Raw genomic sequence first — 21,988 nt, 5'->3', positions numbered from 1 at the left:
GTTCACAAATCCATGAAGGTTGTGACACAAGTGGAGAATGTTGTCAGGAAGGCTTATGGAATGCTAGCCTTTATAGGAAGAGGTATAGAGTTTAAAAGCTGCCGTCTAATGCTTCAGTTGTATAGAACGTTGGTTAGACTGCATTTGGAGTACTGCGTCCAGTTCTGGTCACCTTACTACCGGAAGGACGTGGAGGCTCTGGAAAGGGTGCAGAGGAGGTTTACCAGGATGTTGCCTGGCATGGAGGGGTTGGGTTACGAGGAAAGGTTGGAGAAACTGGGACTGTTCTCTTTGGAAAGACGGAGATTGAGGGGTGACATAATAGAGGTATATAAGATACTGAAGGGAATAGACAGGGTCAATAGTGAGAGACTGCTCCCTAGATTGGTTACGAATACAAGAGGACATGATTTGAGGGTGAGGGGGGAGAGGTACAATGTGGATATGAGAGGAAGGTTCTTTACGCAGAGAGTAGTGGGGGTATGGAACGCGCTACCGAGTGGGGTGGTGGAGGCGGGAACGTTGGACTCGTTTAAGGTTCAGTTAGATAGGCACATGAGTGAAACGAGGATGGAGGGTTATGGTAGGGGTTATTGAATAAGGGTTAGAACCTCGGGAGACACCGGAAAGGCAGGCTTGTGATTAACGTTTTTGTCTTTTCACTCCGCAGGTGGAGGTCCACCTCGTTGTCAAACGAGGGGCATGCACACGGTGGGTCGTGCGTGGGCTGCTCCTGGAGGTTCCGGGAGTGGCCTAGTACTTCGTGTCGGTGTGTGTGCTTGATCCTGGACCGGTAGACGGGCGCCGCAACAGCTCGGTGACTAGCACTGCTAGCTGTGCAGATACATGGATTTGGGCCTGTGTCTGTGGGAGTTTGTGCATTCTCCCTGTGGTTGCGTGGGTTTCCTCCGGGCGCTCCGGTTTCCTCCCACACCCCAAAGATGTGCTCTTAGGCTGATTGGTTTTACCAAATTGACACTATTCTCCCCTGAATCTGGCTAAGTCAGGGGTTCTATTTGTAGATACGCAGGGTAGAATAGGTGTAGGGTGATGCGGCGGCGCGGGCTTGTTGGGCCGAAGGGCCTGTTTCCCATGCTGGGTTGTTCTTTGTTCTTTGTTCTGAACCTGTGCTAACTGAGGATTAAGATTATTGTGATCCTGGCTTTAATATCCTGAGATGTAGATTATTTTAAAATATATATTTCCTCTTGGGGCGCAATGTTTTCAGACCAAATAACAATTGAACTCTGAGTGAGCTCAGGATGTGTTTTCGTAACAGCAATTCCCACATTCATTGCCCATCCGCAGTTGGCCTGAGGAGATGCAGTTTCAATCATATTGTATGAGTCTAGAGTGACAGGTAGGTCTGGCTGTCCATCCCCAGAGGGATAATAGTGAACCATGTCAGTAAATAGACAGCTAGTTTCCAAGAGCAATGATTTACATTTATATAAAAAATTTTTAACAGAGGAAAACATTCCTAGGGCTTTCACAGATGCAGAGTCAAAATAATGTGCACTGACCAATGTTTTAAAGTTTAGAAACTTCAAAAGAGGTGAAAGATGAAAACATTCCCCTCCCTGTACCAGACCCATAATGCCAGCACCCCATCACTGCACCCCTCCTCAACCCACCCATCATGCCCCCACATTACCCAACTCAAACCACAACAAAGAGCAGACAACAAGGGTTATCCAAGTTGTGCCAGTCAATGCTTTCAAAATAAAGCTGGATATATATCCATTTGGAAAATGTGGTGGAGGATCATCTGGAGAAGCTGATATCAGGAAATACTCAGCAGGATATGGTGACACGATTTTGTTTCCTTCTGTCCTGCATGCCTGGTATACAGATGGTTTCAGAATGCAATAATGTGCAGTTTCCAGTAAATCTGCAGACTGCCCGCTGAGGACATTGCAGGTGGAAAAGGGACACATCTTTGAAAAGCAACTTGCTGCTCTGGGCACTAAACCCAGAGGGCAATAAACCCAGAATCACTAAACCCAGAGAGCAATAAACCCAGCGTCGCTCTACCCAGCGTCGCTCTACCCAGCGTCGCTCTACCCTGCGTCGCTCTACCCTGCGTCGCTCTACCCAGAACCGCTCAACCCAGATCCGCTGAACACAGAATCACACAACACAGAATCGCTAAACCCAGAGAGCAATAAACCCAGTGTCACTGCACCCAGAGTTACTAAACGCAGAAAGCAATAAATACAGAATCACTGAACACAGAAGCACTGAACCCAGAAGCACTGAACCCAGAAGCACTAAACATAGACAGCAATAAACCCAGAATCACTAAACATAGACAGCAATAAACCCAGAATCACTAAACATAGACAGCAATAAACCCAGAATCGATAAACACAAGAGAGCGATAAACACAGAAAGCGATAAACACAGTGAGCGATAAACACAGAGAGCGATAAACCCAGAATCACTGAACCCAGATTCACTGAACCCAGATTCACTGAAGCCAGAATCACTGAAGCCAGAATCACTGAACCCATATTCACTAAACATAGAAACACTAAAGACAGAGAGCAATAAACACAGAGAGCGATAAACACACAGAGCGAGGAACACGGAATCGCTGAACACGGAATCACTGAACACACAGAGAGCGATGAACACACAGAGCGATGAACACACAGAGCAATGAACACAGACAGCGATAAACACACAGAGTGATAAACACAGGCAGCGCTAAACACACGGCGCTAAACGCACACAGCGATAAACACACAGAGCGATAAACACAGACAGCGCTAAACACAGTGATAAACACACAGAGCGATAAACACACAGAGCGATAAACCCAGAATCACTGAACCCAGATTCACTGAACCCAGATTCACTGAACCCAGATTCACTGAACCCAGAAGCACTGAACCCAGAATCACTAAACATAGACAGCAATAAACCCAGAATCGATAAACACAAGAGAGCGATAAACACAGAGAGCGATAAACCCAGAATCACTGAACCCAGAATCACTGAACCCAGAATCACTGAACCCAGATTCACTGAACCCAGATTCACAGAAGCCAGAATCACTGAACCCAGTCACTGAACCCAGATTCACTGAACCCAGATTCACTGAAGCCACAATCACTGAAGCCAGAATCACTGAACCCAGATTCACTGAACCCAGATTCACTGAACCCAGAATCACTGAAGCCAGAATCACTGAACCCAGTCACTGAACCCATATTCACTAAACATAGAAACGCTAAAGACAGAGAACGATAAACACAGAGAGCGATGAACACACAGAGCGATGAACATGGAATCGCTGAACACACAGAGCGATAAACACAGAGCGATAAACACATAGAGCGATAAACACACAGAGCGATAAACACAGAGCGATAAACACAGAGCGATAAACACACACAGCGATAAACACACACAGCGATGAACACACACAGCGATGAACACACACAGCGATAAACACAGAGAGAGATGAACGCACAGAGCGATAAACACACAGAGCGATGAACACACAGAGCGATGAACACACACAGCGATGAACACACAAAGCGATGAACACACACAGCGATGAACACAGAGCGATAAACACACAGAGCGATAAACACACACAGCGATGAACACAGAGAGCGATAAACACACAGAGCGATAAACACAGAGCGATAAACACACAGAGCGATAAACACACAGCGATAAACACACAGAGCGATAAACACAGAGAGAGATGAACGCACAGAGCGATAAAAACACAGAGCGATGAACACACACAGCGATGAACACACACAGCGATGAACACACACAGCGATGAACACACACAGCGATGAACACACAGAGCGATAAACACAGAGCGATGAACACACAGAGCGATGAACACACAGAGCGATAAACACACAGAGCGATAAACACACAGAGCGATAAACACAGAGCAATAAACACACACAGCGATAAACACACACAGCGATAAACACACAGAGCGATAAACACACAGAGCGATAAACACAGAGCAATAAACACACACAGCGATAAACACACACAGCGATAAACACACACAGCGATAAACACACAGAGCGATAAACACAGAGCAATAAACACACACAGCGATAAACACACACAGCGATAAACACACAGAGCGATAAACACACAGAGCGATAAACACACAGAGCGATAAACACACAGAGCGATAAACACAGAGCGATAAACACACAGAGCGATAAACACAGAGAGCGATAAACACAGAGCGATAAACACAGAGCGATAAACACACACAGCGATAAACACACACAGCGATGAACACACACAGCGATGAACACACACAGCGATGAACACACACAGCGATGAACACACACAGCGATAAACACAGAGAGCGATGAACGCACAGAGCGATAAACACACAGAGCGATGAACACACAGAGCGATAAACACACAGAACGATGAACACACAGAGCGATGAACACACACAGCGATGAACACACACAGCGATGAACACACACAGCGATGAACACACACAGCGATAAACACAGAGAGCGATGAACGCACAGAGCGATAAACACACAGAGCGATGAACACACAGAGCGATAAACACACACAGCGATGAACACAGAGAGCGATAAACACACAGAGCGATAAACACAGAGCGATAAACACACAGAGCGATAAACACACAGAGCGATAAACACAGAGCGATAAACACACAGCGATAAACACACAGAGCGATAAACACAGAGAGAGATGAACGCACAGAGCGATAAAAACACAGAGCGATGAACACACACAGCGATGAACACACAGAGCGATAAACACACAGAGCGATGAACACACAGAGCGATAAACACACAGAGCGATAAACACACAGAGCGATAAACACACAGAGCGATAAACACACAGAGCGATAAACACAGAGCGATAAACACACAGAGCGATAAACACACAGAGCGATAAACACAGAGCAATAAACACACATAGCGATAAACACACACAGCGATAAACACACACAGCGATAAACACACACAGCGATAAACACACAGAGCGATAAACACACAGAGCGATAAACACACAGAGCGATAAACACAGAGCGATAAACACACAGCGATAAACACAGAGAGTGATAAACACACAGAGCGATAAACACAGAGCGATAAACACACAGCGATAAACACACAGCGATGAACACACAGCGATGAACACACACAGCGATGAACACACACAGCGATGAACACAGAGCGATAAACACACACAGCGATAAACACACACAGCGATAAACACACAGAGCGATAAACACAGAGCGATAAACACACACAGCGATAAACACACAGAGCTATAAACACAGAGAGAGATGAACACACAGAGCGATAAACACACAGAGCGATAAACACACAGAGCGATAAACACAGAGCGATAAACACAGAGCGATAAACACACGGCGATAAACACACACAGCGATAAACACACAGAGCTATAAACACAGAGAGAGAGGAACACACAGAGCGATAAACACACAGAGCGATAAACACACAGCGATAAACACACAGCGATAAACACACAGAGCTATAAACACAGAGGGAGATGAACACACAGAGCGATAAACACACAGAGCGATAAACACAGAGCGATAAACACACAGAGCGATAAACACACAGCGATAAACACACAGCGATAAACACACACAGCAATAAACACACAGAGCTATAAACACAGAGAGAGAGGAACACACAGAGCGATAAACACACACAGCGATGAACACACACAGAGCAATAAACACACACAGCGATAAACACACAGAGCGATAAACACACAGAGCGATAAACACACAGAGCGATAAACACACACAGCGATAAACACACACAGCGATAAACACACAGAGCGATAAACACACAGAGCGATAAACACACACAGCGATAAACACACACAGCGATAAACACACAGAGCTATAAACACAGAGAGAGATGAACACACAGAGCGATAAACACACAGAGCGATGAACACACACAGCGATGAACACACACAGCGATGAACACACACAGCGATAAACACAGAGCGATAAACACACAGCGATAAACACACACAGCGATAAACACACAGAGCTATAAACACAGAGAGAGATGAACACAGACCGATAAACACACAGAGCGATAAACACAGAGCGATAAACACAGAGCGATAAACACAGCGATAAACGCAGCGATAAACACACACAGCGATAAACACACAGAGCTATAAACACACAGAGCTATAAACACAGAGGGAGATGAACACACAGAGCGATAAACACACAGAGCGATAAACACACAGAGCGATAAACACACAGAGCGATAAACACACAGAGCGATAAACACACAGAGTGATAAACACACAGAGCGATAAACACAGAGCGAGAAACACACAGCGATAAACACACACAGCGATAAACACACAGAGCTATAAACACAGAGAGAGAGGAACACACAGAGCGATAAACACACACAGCGATGAACACACACAGCGATGAACACGCAGAGCGATAAACACGCAGAGCAATAAACACGCAGAGCGATAAACACACACAGCGATAAACACACAGAGCGATAAACACACAGAGCGATAAACACAGAGCGATAAACACACAGAGCGATAAACACAGAGCGATAAACACACACAGCAATAAACACACAGAGCTATAAACACAGAGACAGATGAACACACAGAGCGATAAACACAGAGCGATAAACACACAGAGCGATAAACACACAGAGCGATAAACACACAGAGCGATAAACACAGAACGATAAACACACAGAGCGATAAACACAGAACGATAAACACACAGCGATAAACACACAGAGCGATAAACACACAGAGCGATAAACACAGAGCGATAAACACACAGCGATAAACACACAGCGATAAACACACAGCGATAAACACAGAGCGATAAACACACAGAGCTATAAACACAGAGAGAGAGGAACACACAGAGCAATAAACACACAGAGCGATAAACACAGAGCGATAAACACACAGAGCTATAAACACAGAGGGAGATGAACACACAGAGCGATAAACACAGAGCGATAAACACACAGAGTGATAAACACACAGAGCGATAAACACACAGAGTGATAAACACACAGAGCGATAAACACAGAGCGATAAACACAGAGCGATAAACACACACAGCGATAAACACACAGAGCTATAAACACAGAGAGAGAGGAACACACAGAGCGATAAACACACACAGCGATGAACACACACAGCGATGAACACGCAGAGCGATAAACACGCAGAGCGATAAACACAGAGCGATAAACACACAGAGTGATAAACACAGAGCGATAAACACACAGAGTGATAAACACACAGAGCGATAAACACACAGAGCGATAAACACAGAGCAATAAACACACATAGCGATAAAAACACACAGCGATAAACACACACAGCGATAAACACACACAGCGATAAACACACAGAGCGATAAACACACAGAGCGATAAACACACAGAGCGATAAACACACAGCGATAAACACACAGCGATAAACACAGAGAGTGATAAACACACAGAGCGATAAACACAGAGCGATAAACACACAGCGATAAACACACAGCGATGAACACACACAGCGATGAACACACACAGCGATGAACACACACAGCGATGAACACAGAGCGATAAACACACACAGCGATAAACACACACAGCGATAAACACACAGAGCGATAAACACAGAGCGATAAACACACACAGCGATAAACACACAGAGCTATAAACACAGAGAGAGATGAACACACAGAGCGATAAACACACAGAGCGATAAACACACAGAGCGATAAACACACAGAGCGATAAACACAGAGCGATAAACACAGAGCGATAAACACACGGCGATAAACACACACAGCGATAAACACACAGAGCTATAAACACAGAGAGAGAGGAACACACAGAGCGATAAACACACAGAGCGATAAACACACAGCGATAAACACACAGCGATAAACACACAGAGCTATAAACACAGAGGGAGATGAACACACAGAGCGATAAACACACAGAGCGATAAACACAGAGCGATAAACACACAGAGCGATAAACACACAGAGCGATAAACACACAGCGATAAACACACAGCGATAAACACACACAGCAATAAACACACAGAGCTATAAACACAGAGAGAGAGGAACACACAGAGCGATAAACACACACAGCGATGAACACACACAGAGCAATAAACACACACAGCGATAAACACACAGAGCGATAAACACACAGAGCGATAAACACACACAGCGATAAACACACACAGCGATAAACACACACAGCGATAAACACACAGAGCGATAAACACACACAGCGATAAACACACACAGCGATAAACACACAGAGCTATAAACACAGAGAGAGATGAACACAGAGCGATAAACACACAGAGCGATAAACACAGAGAGAGAGGAACACACAGAGCGATAAACACACAGAGCGATAAACACACAGCGATAAACACACAGCGATAAACACACAGAGCTATAAACACAGAGGGAGATGAACACACAGAGCGATAAACACACAGAGCGATAAACACAGAGCGATAAACACACAGAGCGATAAACACACAGAGCGATAAACACACAGCGATAAACACACAGCGATAAACACACACAGCAATAAACACACAGAGCTATAAACACAGAGAGAGAGGAACACACAGAGCGATAAACACACAGAGCGATAAACACACAGCGATAAACACACAGCGATAAACACACAGAGCTATAAACACAGAGGGAGATGAACACACAGAGCGATAAACACACAGAGCGATAAACACAGAGCGATAAACACACAGAGCGATAAACACACAGAGCGATAAACACACAGCGATAAACACACAGCGATAAACACACACAGCAATAAACACACAGAGCTATAAACACAGAGAGAGAGGAACACACAGAGCGATAAACACACACAGCGATGAACACACACAGAGCAATAAACACACACAGCGATAAACACACAGAGCGATAAACACACAGAGCGATAAACACACAGAGCGATAAACACACAGAGCGATAAACACACACAGCGATAAACACACACAGCGATAAACACACAGAGCGATAAACACACACAGCGATAAACACACACAGCGATAAACACACAGAGCGATAAACACAGAGAGAGATGAACACACAGAGCGATAAACACACAGAGCGATGAACACACACAGCGATGAACACACACAGCGATGAACACACACAGCGATAAACACAGAGCGATAAACACAGAGCGATAAACACACAGCGATAAACACACACAGCGATAAACACACAGAGCTATAAACACAGAGAGAGATGAACACAGAGCGATAAACACACAGAGCGATAAACACAGAGCGATAAACACAGAGCGATAAACACAGCGATAAACACAGCGATAAACACACACAGCGATAAACACACAGAGCTATAAACACACAGAGCTATAAACACAGAGGGAGATGAACACACAGAGCGATAAACACACAGAGCGATAAACACACAGAGCGATAAACACACAGAGCGATAAACACACAGAGCGATAAACACAGAGCGAGAAACACACAGCGATAAACACACACAGCGATAAACACACAGAGCTATAAACACAGAGAGAGAGGAACACACAGAGCGATAAACACACACAGCGATGAACACACACAGCGATGAACACGCAGAGCGATAAACACGCAGAGCGATAAACACGCAGAGCGATAAACACACACAGCGATAAACACACAGAGCGATAAACACACAGAGCGATAAACACAGAGCGATAAACACACAGAGCGATAAACACAGAGCGATAAACACACACAGCAATAAACACACAGAGCTATAAACACAGAGACAGATGAACACACAGAGCGATAAACACAGAGCGATAAACACACAGAGCGATAAACACACACAGCGATAAACACACAGAGCGATAAACACACAGAGCGATAAACACACAGAGCGATAAACACACAGAGCGATAAACACAGAACGATAAACACACAGAGCGATAAACACAGAACGATAAACACACAGCGATAAACACACAGAGCGATAAACACACAGAGCGATAAACACAGAGCGATAAACACAGAGCGATAAACACACGGCGATAAACACACACAGCGATAAACACACAGAGCTATAAACACAGAGAGAGAGGAACACACAGAGCGATAAACACACAGAGCGATAAACACACAGCGATAAACACACAGCGATAAACACACAGAGCTATAAACACAGAGGGAGATGAACACACAGAGCGATAAACACACAGAGCGATAAACACAGAGCGATAAACACACAGAGCGATAAACACACAGAGCGATAAACACACAGCGATAAACACACAGCGATAAACACACACAGCAATAAACACACAGAGCTATAAACACAGAGAGAGAGGAACACACAGAGCGATAAACACACACAGCGATGAACACACACAGAGCAATAAACACACACAGCGATAAACACACAGAGCGATAAACACACAGAGCGATAAACACACAGAGCGATAAACACACACAGCGATAAACACACACAGCGATAAACACACAGAGCGATAAACACACACAGCGATAAACACACACAGCGATAAACACACACAGCGATAAACACAGAGAGAGATGAACACACAGAGCGATAAACACACAGAGCGATGAACACACACAGCGATGAACACACACAGCGATGAACACACACAGCGATAAACACAGAGCGATAAACACAGAGCGATAAACACACAGCGATAAACACACACAGCGATAAACACACAGAGCTATAAACACAGAGAGAGATGAACACAGAGCGATAAACACACAGAGCGATAAACACAGAGCGATAAACACAGAGCGATAAACACAGCGATAAACACAGCGATAAACACACACAGCGATAAACACACAGAGCTATAAACACACAGAGCTATAAACACAGAGGGAGATGAACACACAGAGCGATAAACACACAGAGCGATAAACACACAGAGCGATAAACACACAGAGTGATAAACACACAGAGCGATAAACACAGAGCGAGAAACACACAGTGATAAACACACACAGCGATAAACACACAGAGCGATAAACACGCAGAGCGATAAACACACACAGCGATAAACACACACAGCGATAAACACACAGAGCGATAAACACACAGAGCAATAAACACAGAGCGATAAACACACAGAGCGATAAACACAGAGCGATAAACACACACAGCAATAAACACACAGAGCTATAAACACAGAGACAGATGAACACACAGAGCGATAAACACAGAGCGATAAACACACAGAGCGATAAACACACAGAGCGATAAACACACAGAGCGATAAACACAGAACGATAAACACACAGAGCGATAAACACAGAGCGATAAACACACAGCGATAAACACACAGCGATAAACACACAGCGATAAACACACAGAGCTATAAACACAGAGAGAGAGGAACACACAGAGCAATAAACACACAGAGCGATAAACACAGAGCGATAAACACACAGAGCTATAAACACAGAGGGAGATGAACACACAGAGCGATAAACACACAGAGCGATAAACACAGAGCGATAAACACACAGAGTGATAAACACACAGAGCGATAAACACACAGAGCGATAAACACAGAGCGATAAACACAGAGCGATAAACACACACAGCGATAAACACACAGAGCTATAAACACAGAGAGAGAGGAACACACAGAGCGATAAACACACACAGCGATGAACACACACAGCGATGAACACACACAGCGATGAACACACACAGCGATGAACACAGAGAGAGATGAACGCACAGAGCGATAAACACAAAGAGAGATGAACGCACAGAGCGATAAACGCACACAGTGATGAACACACACAGCGATGAACACACACAGCAATAAACACAGACAGCGATAAACACAGACAGCGATAAACACAGACAGCGATAAACACAGACAGCGATAAACACAGACAGCGATAAACACAGACAGCGATAAACACACCGAGCGATAAACACACAGAGCGATAAACACACAGAGCGATGAACACACAGAGCGATGAACACACAGAGCAATAAAGACACAAAACAATAAACACATACAGCGATAAACACAGAGAGTGATGAACACACACAGCGATAAACACAGACAGCAATAAACACACAGAGCGATAAACACACAGAGCGATAAACACACAGAGCGATAAACACACAGAGCGATAAACACACAGAGCGATAAACACACAGAGCGATGAACACAGACAGCGATAAACACACAGAGCGATAAACACACAGAGCGATAAACACAGACAGCGATAAACACACAGAGCGATGAACACACAGAGCGATAAACACACAGAGCGATGAACACACAGAGCGATAAACACACAGAGCGATAAACACACAGAGCGATAAGCACACAGAGCGATAAGCACACAGAGCGATAATCACAAAGAGCGATAATCACACAGAGCGATGAACACAGAGCGATAAACACACAGAGCGATAAACACACAGAGCGATAAACACAGAGCGATAAACACACAGAGCGATGAACACACAGAGCGATAAACACAGAGCGATAAACACACAGAGCGATAAACACAGAGCGACAAACACACAGAGCGATGAACACACAGAGCGATGAACACAGACAGCAATAAACATACAAAGCAATAAACACACAGAGCGATGAACACACAGAGCGATGAACACACAGAGCGATGAACACACAGAGCGATGGACACACAGAGCGATGGACACACAGAGCGATGGACACACAGAGCGATGGACACACAGAGCGATGGACACAGACAGCGATAAATACAGAATCACTGAACCCAGATTCACTGAACCCAGAATCACTGAAGCCAGATTCACTCTCCCAGAATCACTGAAGCCAGAATCACTGAACCCACAGTTACTGAACCCATATTCACTAAACATAGAAACACTAAAGACAGAGAGCGATAAACACAGAGAGCGATAAACACACAGAACGATGAACACACAGAGCGATGAACACACAGAGCGATGAACACACAGAGCGATGAACACTGACAGCGATAAACACACAGAGCGATAAACACACAGAACGATGAACACACAGAGCGATAAACACACAGAGCGATAAACACACAGAGCGATAAACACAGAGCGATAAACACACAGAGCGATGAACACACAGAGCGATGAACACACAGAGTGATGAACACAGAGCGATGAACACGGAATCGCTGAACACGGAATCGCTGAACATGGAATTGCTGAACATGGAATCGCTGAACACACAGAGCAATAAGCACACAGAGCAATGAACATGGAATCACTGAACACACAGAGTGATAAACACACAGAGCGATAAACACAGACAGCGATAAACACAGACAGCGATAAACACAGACAGCGATAAACACAGAATCACTAAACACAAAATCCCTAAACACAGAGAGGCATAAACCCGAATCACAGAGGAAAAAAAATAAGCTGGTGGTTCCTTTTAGTCCACTTTTGACCTCACAAACGTAAACAGCGATGGCTACAGACACAAATTCTCACCTTTCACAACCATCACCATCACTTCCCACTCCTTTACAAGGTATTGTAAAGAGGGCATGGATCCAATTCCACAAAGTCCTGTGCTTTTTTTCACCCTAGGGTACAGACCACGCACCTCTCTGTCCTTCTCCCATTCCCATGGACTGGGTTACAGACTGCTGACCCACATCTCCCATTCCCAGGGACTGGGATACAGACTGCTGACCCACATCTCCCATTCCCAGGGACTGGGATACAGACTGCTGACCCACATCTCCCATTCCCAGGGACTGGGATACAGACTGCTGACCCACATCTCCCATTCCCAGGGACTGGGATACAGACTGCTGACACACATCTCCCATTCCCAGGGACTGGGATACAGACTGCTGACCCACATCTCCCATTCCCAGGGACTGGGATACAGACTGCTGACCCACATCTCCCATTCCCAGGGACTGGGATACAGACTGCTGACCCACATCTCCCATTCCCAGGGACTGGGATACAGACTGCTGACACACATCTCCCATTCCCAGGGACTGGGATACAGACTGCTGACCCACATCTCCCATTCTCAGGGACTGGGATGCAGACTGCTGACCCATATCTCCCATTCTCAGGGACTGGGATACAGACTGCTGACCCACATCTCCCATTCCCAGGGACTGGGATACAGATTGCGGAACCATTTTGCGGATAGAATTTGAGGGATTGACTTTCCATTCCTCTGCCACTGAGACTCAGACCTTGGTGTTCAGGCAACGGAGTTGACAGAGTGCTGAGTATGGAGGTGGGTCTTTGTCTGATTAACTCCTTTGGTTCTGGAACTTTCCGCCTCTCTTTGACAACGAGATGGATAAACTCATGTTTGACAGGAAACCAAGCAGTTGCTCTGCAAGACTCAGAGTGTTTCTCAATTCCTACGATTAGTTAGCAATAAAAAATGACGATTTTGGTTTAGATTCAGTGCACAGCAGAGTCCAGTGTCTTCTTGTCCTGTATTTTGTTTTTTCTAAAAAGAAGCAATTATCTCAAAGGAGTGGGAGAGGTTGTGGTTATTGATCTGCCTTACCTGGGTTCCTGTGCCCGGGGTGCAGGACGAGCTGTCATCCTGCGATGTGACTGGCGCCTCTGTTGCTGCTGCATTGAGATTACACAGCCCCTCGGTAAAGACTCAATAAGCAGCAGGAAGTGATGCAAACCTAAAGGAAGAATAACCAAAATAAAAACAGTTAAGAAATCAGAATGGATTGAATGCCCTTGGCGCTGCACCAAGAATTAAGTAATTTTGCCAGCTGTGACCCACCCACTCTATCTCTGCTCTCATTACACCCGCTTAGTATGTTGCCAGCACTTAGCTCCCAACTTCACATGTTTGAGAGTTTAGTCCACTCCATCACAAACAAGACTTGTGGGTTCTGAGGCTGCAGACTCTAACTCTCAGAGGACGGTCTTATTCCACGTCCTCTACTCACCTTGACTAGTGTAATCAGTTGGAATCATACTACCTACTGTTCAGATTTTTGGAGCTTTCAAAGTGATGTTCCTCTTTTCAGTTAAATCAAATATATAAAATATATTTATATTAATTTCTCTAATCCAACCAATCCAATGGTATACAAAGTGTTTCCTGGTGTTCGCTACACAATACACAGAACTTCGCCTGTTGTACATTACACAATAAACCAAACCTCTCCCGTTGTACATTACACAAGTACACAGAAATTTTCCTGCTATACATTACACAATACACACAATCTCTCCTGCTGTACACTACATAATACACAGAACCTCTCCTATTATACACTACACAATACGCAGAACCGCTCCTGCTGTACACTACACAGGTACACAGAACCTCTCCTGCTGTACATTACACAGGTACATAAGAATATAATAACTAGGAGCAGGAGTAGGCCATCTGACCCCTCGAGTCTGCTCTGCCATTCAATATGATTATGGCTGATCTTTTTGTGGACTGAGTTCCATTTACCCACCCGCTCGCATAACCCTTAATTCCTTTACCGTTGAAAAATTTATCTATCCTTGCCTTAAAAACATTCAATGAGGTAGCCTCAACTGCTTCACTGGGCAGTAAATTCCACAGATTCACAGCCCTTTGGGTGAAGAAGTTCCTCCTCAACTCAGTCCTAAATCTGCTCCCCCTTATTTTGAGGCCATGCCCCCTAGTTGTAGTTCCACCTGCCAGTGTTTCTACCTTATCTATTCCCTTCATAATCTCGTATGCTTCTACAAGGTCACCCCTCATTCTTCTGAATTCCAATGAGTATAATCCCAGTCTACTCAGTCTCTTCTCATAAGCCAACCCTCTCAACTCCAGAATCAACCTAGTGAATCTCCTCTGCACCTCCTCCAGTGCCAGTATATCCTTTCTCAAGTAAGGACACTAAAACAGTACACAGTACTCCAAGTGTGGGCCCACCATTATCTTACACAGTTGCAATATAACCTCCCTGTTTTTAAATTCCATCTTTCTAGCAATGTAGGGTATGAATGAATGAACAGTGGAGTACACCACACAAGGATACAGAGTTCTCTTGCTATACACTACACAATACACAGAACTTCTTCTGCTATACACTATACAGGAACACAGAACCTTTCCTGCTGTAGACTACACAGGTACACAGAACCTCTCTTGGTGTCCACTCCACAATATACAGAACCTCTTCTGCTGTACACTACACAGATATACAGAATGTCTCCTGCTATACACTACACAACACACAGAACCTCTCCTGTTGTACATTACACAGGTACACAGAACCTCTCCTGATGTACAGTACACAATATACAAAACCTCTCCTGCTGTATACTGCACAGGTATACAGAACTTTTCCTGCAGTATACTACACAGATACATAGAGCCTTTTAAACTGTACACTACACAGGTACACAGAACCTCCCTTGGTATACACTACACTGGTACACAGAATATCTCCAGGTGCAAACAACATGGGTACACAATACCTCTGCTGGTAAACAATGATAGGAAGTACCTCTCCTGGCATACACTGCGCTGGTAAACAAAACAACTCCCGGTGTACATGGCATTGGTAAAGAGAACCTCTCAGCACAAATACACAGAATCCTTCCTGGTGCACATTACATGCACATACAGCATCTCTTCCTCTTGCTCAATGTTCAACACTGGGCTTTCCTTCTCCCTGTGCCTAATCCACAAACAAATTCATGCAAATTCTACCCTTGGTCCTATTCTCTGTTATTACTGATCTCCGCTTTGAAAGGCTCAAAATACAAAGTGTTTATTATGGGATGTTGCCGTGATAGTAGCCTGGTTCCTGTTTTTCCATGTCCACCTATACTCAGCTGCTACCAGAGGATTTCCGTATAAGGTACTTACCCCAGTGTAAAAGCCTAAATTGATCTTAACCGTGAGAAACTAAGGTCCAACTGTGAAAGGCTTTAGTTCCCTATGTTTATAACATTCTTTTAAACAGAACAGATCTGTGAGTATAACCATTATTTATTTCCCAATTTGTGGAATTCCAATCAGGCAATCAGAATCAGACAGGTTAGTGTTGTCAATCCAGAGTCATAAACACCGGGGCTGGGGAAAGCTGGTTTCAGACATCTTTTGAAAGCAAGTACATCAGACAGTTCAGTGCTCCCTCAGAACTGTCCCTTGACAGTGCAGTGTTCCCTCAATACTGCCCATCCAACAGTGCAGTGCTCCCTCAGAGCTGCCCCTCCGATGGTGCAGTGCTCCTTCTGCCCTCCCCTGTGACAGTGCAGTGCTCTCTCAGTACTGCCCCTCGGACAATGCACTGCCCCCTCAGTATAGACCCTCTTACAATGCAGCACCCACTCAGTGCTGACCCTCTGATAGTACAGCGTTGGCCCAGTACTGACCTTCTGACAGTGCAACGCTTCCTTCGTCCTGACCCTCTGCTGGTGCAACACTCCCAGCACTGACCCTCTGGCAATGCAGCATTGCCTAAATACTGATCCTCTGACAGTGCAGCACTATCCCTAATTGCCCTTGAGAAGATCTTGGTGAGTGACCTTCTTGAATCACTGCAGTCAATGTGGCGTAGATACACCCACAGTACTGGTAGGGAGGGAGTTCCTGAATTTTGGCCCAGTGATAGTGAAGGGATGGAGATATGTTTCAAAGTCAGTATGGTGAGTGACTAGGAGTGGAGCCTCCAAGTGGTGGTATTCCCACGCACTTGATGCCCTTCCCTTCTAGGTAGTAGAGATGGTGGGTTTGGAAGGTGTGATCTCAGCAGTGGCAGATTAACTACCACCTGGACCCCTAGGCTGAGCTTTAATAAGGCCCCCTGACTTTGCCCCCGCCCCACCCTTCGTTGAATAGAATAAAGAGACGTTAAGTGACGTTAGATAACATATATCGTTGTACTATATATAATGTACTACATGTATAATATCATAAAGTTATAGGAATCAATTACAGCCGTTTTACTCATTTATTTTTCATTTTCTTTACATCTGTACTTTAAAAAGCTTCCGCGTTTTTTGGTTTACAAAAGTGTCTGTAACAGCATGTAAATCAACAGATCGAAGCATTTCTGATTCAATGTGCATCAAAGTATGTATACATATTATAGCATGACAATAAATTCTTTGTTGCATTTTTTATTTATTTGCATGTAGTACAAGTCCAGGGATGAAGCTCCTCTATTTATAGGTATTTGTTATGTTAATTCGCCTACAGGGTATAGTTAAGAAAATTTATTCATCCTTAAAAAAGGTTAAACCAATTTTTTTTACTCTCGGGCCCCCCTCCCTTCTGAGCCCCTAGGCTTAAGCCTACTCAGCCTAATGATTAATCTGCCACTGGATCTCAGTAGTCTTCGTGAGACAGTGTCTGGGATCAAGTCTATGCAGATAAACCTTCAGCTCCCATCCTGAGGATAGCTGATGTTTGGATTCCCAAGATCATTGTCTGAAAGAGGGCAAACATCCCTAGGTTATGTCACCCAAGGAGAACAACCCAGTGAAGGAGGCCCAGGGAGAAAGGTACCATAGGAAGAGGCCCAGTGATGGCAGGTCAGGCTGAGAGGCCCAAAAATGAACAGCCAGTCATGATAAGCTGGGGAGATTGACTGTTACTCACAAATGCAACTGACAGTTTGACAGGGTCTGCACAGGTCTCCCTGGGTGGCAGGTTTGTGATACCAGGTGATGCCAAGAGTGCAGGATCAATTCTCATGCCGACTGAGGTTATTCATGAAGGCCCGCCTTCTCAACTGCGCCCCTCGCCTGAGCTGTGGTGATCCTCAGGCTAAATCATCACCAATCACAGCCTATGATCATATGGGGCCATGGCAACTTTACCTTTAACTTGCCACAGAGGAAGTGTAGCGAAGATTCATTAGCTTGAAACGGGCTTTGGCAGGAAGGTTGAGAGATCTGATTGAATGTGTAAAATATAAAATTCCAACAAAGCTGTACAGACAAGATGCAGTGAGGATCTTTTTCCTGGTTGGGGAATCTACAACCAGAGACACAGTCTCAGACACAGTCTCAGAGATACAGTCCTGGGATAGACCATTTAGGACTGAGATAAGGAAATGTTTCTTCAGTCAAAGGAAAGTCAACCTGTGGAATTTTCTAGCACAGAAGACTGTGGAAGCCAAGTCACAGAATGTGTTCAAGAAAGAGAGATTTTTTTAGATTGTAATGGCATGACAGGGCATGGAGAGAAAGCAGGAATATGGCACTGAGTAGAGGATAGGCCGTGATCATAGTGAATGAATGAGCAGACTCAAAGGGCCAAATGGCCTACTCCTGCTCCTGGTTTCTATGAGACAAGCAGGAAGAAAAAGCAAAGAAGAAATGATGCAGGCATCAGAGCAGCCAATAAACGCTGTAATTGGTGATAGTCATCACATCTATTTCATATTTGGACAATGAATCAAAGATTAAGCTCCAAAATGATAACATTCAGTGAGATAAGAAAGAACCTAATCCAAACTAACTGGGCAGAAATATTATCAAATGATAATGTATTTGTAAGAGAAAATATTCAAAATCAGATGAACAAAGTCCAAACTAAATATCTTGCTCTAGAGTAGCATCAGCGGACAGATCAAAATCTAACACAATGAAAGAAAACTTGTGGTTCTATATCACTTCTCACGACTACTGGGCATTACAAACTGTTTTACAGCCAATGAAGTACTTTTGAAGTGTAGTATCTGTTGTGATGCAGGAATCTCAACAACTAATTTGTGCACAGCAAGCTTCCAAAAACAGTAGAATAGCAGATAATCCATATTTCTTCTGATATCGACAGAGGAATGAGTATAGGCCAGGATACCAGCGATAACTTCCCTACTGTTCTTCAACATACTGTCTGTGGGATCTTGTACATCCAGCTGAGAGGCTGGATAGGGCCTTGGTTCAACACTCATCTAAAACACAGCCCCCCCCACCCCCGACAGTGCAGCACTCCCTTAATACTGCATTGCAATGTCAGCTTTGATTTTTGCGCTCAGGTCCTGGTGTAGAACTGGAAGTCATGATGTAGAGATGCCGGCGTTGGACTCGGGTAAACACAGTAAGAAGTCTCAGAACACCAGATTAAAGTCCAAATTGGTTGGACTTTAACCTGGTGCTGTGAGACTTCTTACTGTGTAGGACTGGAACTCAGAACCTTATGATCCAGAGGCAAGAGTGCTAAAAACCGAGCCATACATCACACAAATATACAAACCGAAGATCATGGGGAAATATTGAAAATGCAATAGGGAGATGCACATGGAAATGAGGATGACTAAAAGTCAATAGCTGATGATATAAAAGAAACTAGTAAAGTTTATATTACTAAATCACAAATTAAAAAGTGTTGCAGCAGTCAGGGGTGCAGGAGAGAGTCTAATTGTGTTGGACAATTATAGTCCTGTGATCTAATTGTTGGTGAAAATGGAGGTGTGTCTAAATGCACTGGGGAGAAAGGAAACAGCCATTAAGTAAGATTCCAGCCAAGTTTGCAGACATAATGACAAATTTGTATTAAGCATTGGCTGGATCACAGTTAGAGATTGGATTGAGTTTTGGGTACTCCATTATAGAAAAGATGTTACAGGCAGAGAAAACAGCCATTGTAGATGAAGCCAGGGCTGGAAGATTATGAGAGGAGGTGAGATACTGGGACTGTTCCCACTGATTGTGGTGGAGGAGGCTGAGGAGGAAATTTAATCCAGGTTTTGAAATGAAGGCAGGTTTTGAAAGAGTATATGATGAGGAATCTAGGGAAGAGATTGAATGTCAGATTGCATATTAACACAGCAAAGTATCATTAGGGAGTGTTGGGAGTCACAATCCGTGAATAAATTTTACCTTAGTCCGTTACTCCTTCTTGAAAATGTTCACAGGATCTGAAACGAAAGAAGGAATTATGAAAATATAGATCTGAAAGTATATAGAACATAGAACATAGAACATTACAGCGCAGAACAGGCCCTTCGGCCCACGATGTTGCGCCGACCAGTTACAAAAACAATGACCCACTAGCCTATACCAATCCCTTTTCGTCCATAAACCTATCCAGAGATCTCTTAAATGCCCCCAAACTAGACGCATTTACAACTGCAGCAGGCAGGGCATTCCAATCCCTCACCACCCGCTGGGTAAAGAACCTACCCCTGACATCCGTCCTGTAGCTACCCCCCCTTAATTTAAAGCCATGCCCCCTGGTGATTGTCCTGGTGATTGGAGGTAAGGAACTGTCTTGTTTTGAATGTAACTATTTGGGACTGAGGGTCACTGACCTAATAGAGAGAGTCATCTTTCTTTAAATAACATATAACCACTGCATCCTGTGGAGCTCAACCCAGCATCAAGAAGAGAGACAGCATAGCTCCTCAGAGTCCTGATCTGCCTCTGCTTCATATTTTTATCCAATTTTCTATTAAAAGATACAATGATTTCTGCCTCTTCAGCAAAACATTTCAAACTCTCATAATTATCTGAGTAAAGAGATTTCTCCCAATGTCTACCGATAATCAAGAATGTTTGATCCACTATCTGTCTATGATACCCCAGCAGTGAGATTAGGCAACTCTTCCCAAATGACAAGGTAATGTGATTAATTTGAGGGCAAAACTACCCATGACACATTGATACATGCAGTCTGTGCAGGACAGAGTGATATGTACATTAGCATGAGACTGGGCATCATTAATTCCTAACACCTGGGGCTCGAGGTCGTGGCACAGTGAGTAGTGTCCCTGCCCCTGAGCCAGAAGTTCTGGGTTCGAGTCTCACCCCAGGACTTGAGTGGCGATAAGAGCAGGAAAGCTTCCTGGTCAGCCAGGACTGTATGGTAACTGCAGCACAACAGCCTCCCACATTAAAATATCCAATGAAGATTGCAGGAGCGCTTGGCATGGGCAGCACCAGGCATACCTCAAAATGAGTTGTCAACCT

General features: G+C 44.4%; 1 protein-coding gene across 1 annotated transcript in view; it reads right to left on the bottom strand.

The window, feature by feature from the left end:
- Nucleotides 1-15,086, bottom strand: part of baiap3 (BAI1 associated protein 3) — an 89,086-nt gene extending 74,000 nt beyond the window's left edge. Inside the window, exons 1-2 of the mRNA XM_080206601.1 lie at nt 15,025-15,086; nt 14,622-14,751 (exon numbers count right to left, since the gene is read on the bottom strand). Of these exons, the coding sequence (XP_080062727.1) occupies nt 14,622-14,751; nt 15,025-15,052 (158 nt within the window). The 5' untranslated portion in view covers nt 15,053-15,086. The remainder of the gene's footprint in view (nt 1-14,621; nt 14,752-15,024) is intronic.
- Between the last annotated feature and the right edge of the window lie 6,902 nt (nt 15,087-21,988).

The sequence above is a fragment of the Carcharhinus amblyrhynchos genome, chromosome 18 (genome assembly GCF_965287045.1).
Source record: "Carcharhinus amblyrhynchos chromosome 18, sCarAmb.v2.hapA, whole genome shotgun sequence".
NCBI lineage: Eukaryota > Metazoa > Chordata > Chondrichthyes > Carcharhiniformes > Carcharhinidae > Carcharhinus > Carcharhinus amblyrhynchos.
Note: the sequence above shows the minus strand (reverse complement) of the source record. Positions and strands in the feature narration are given on the sequence as shown.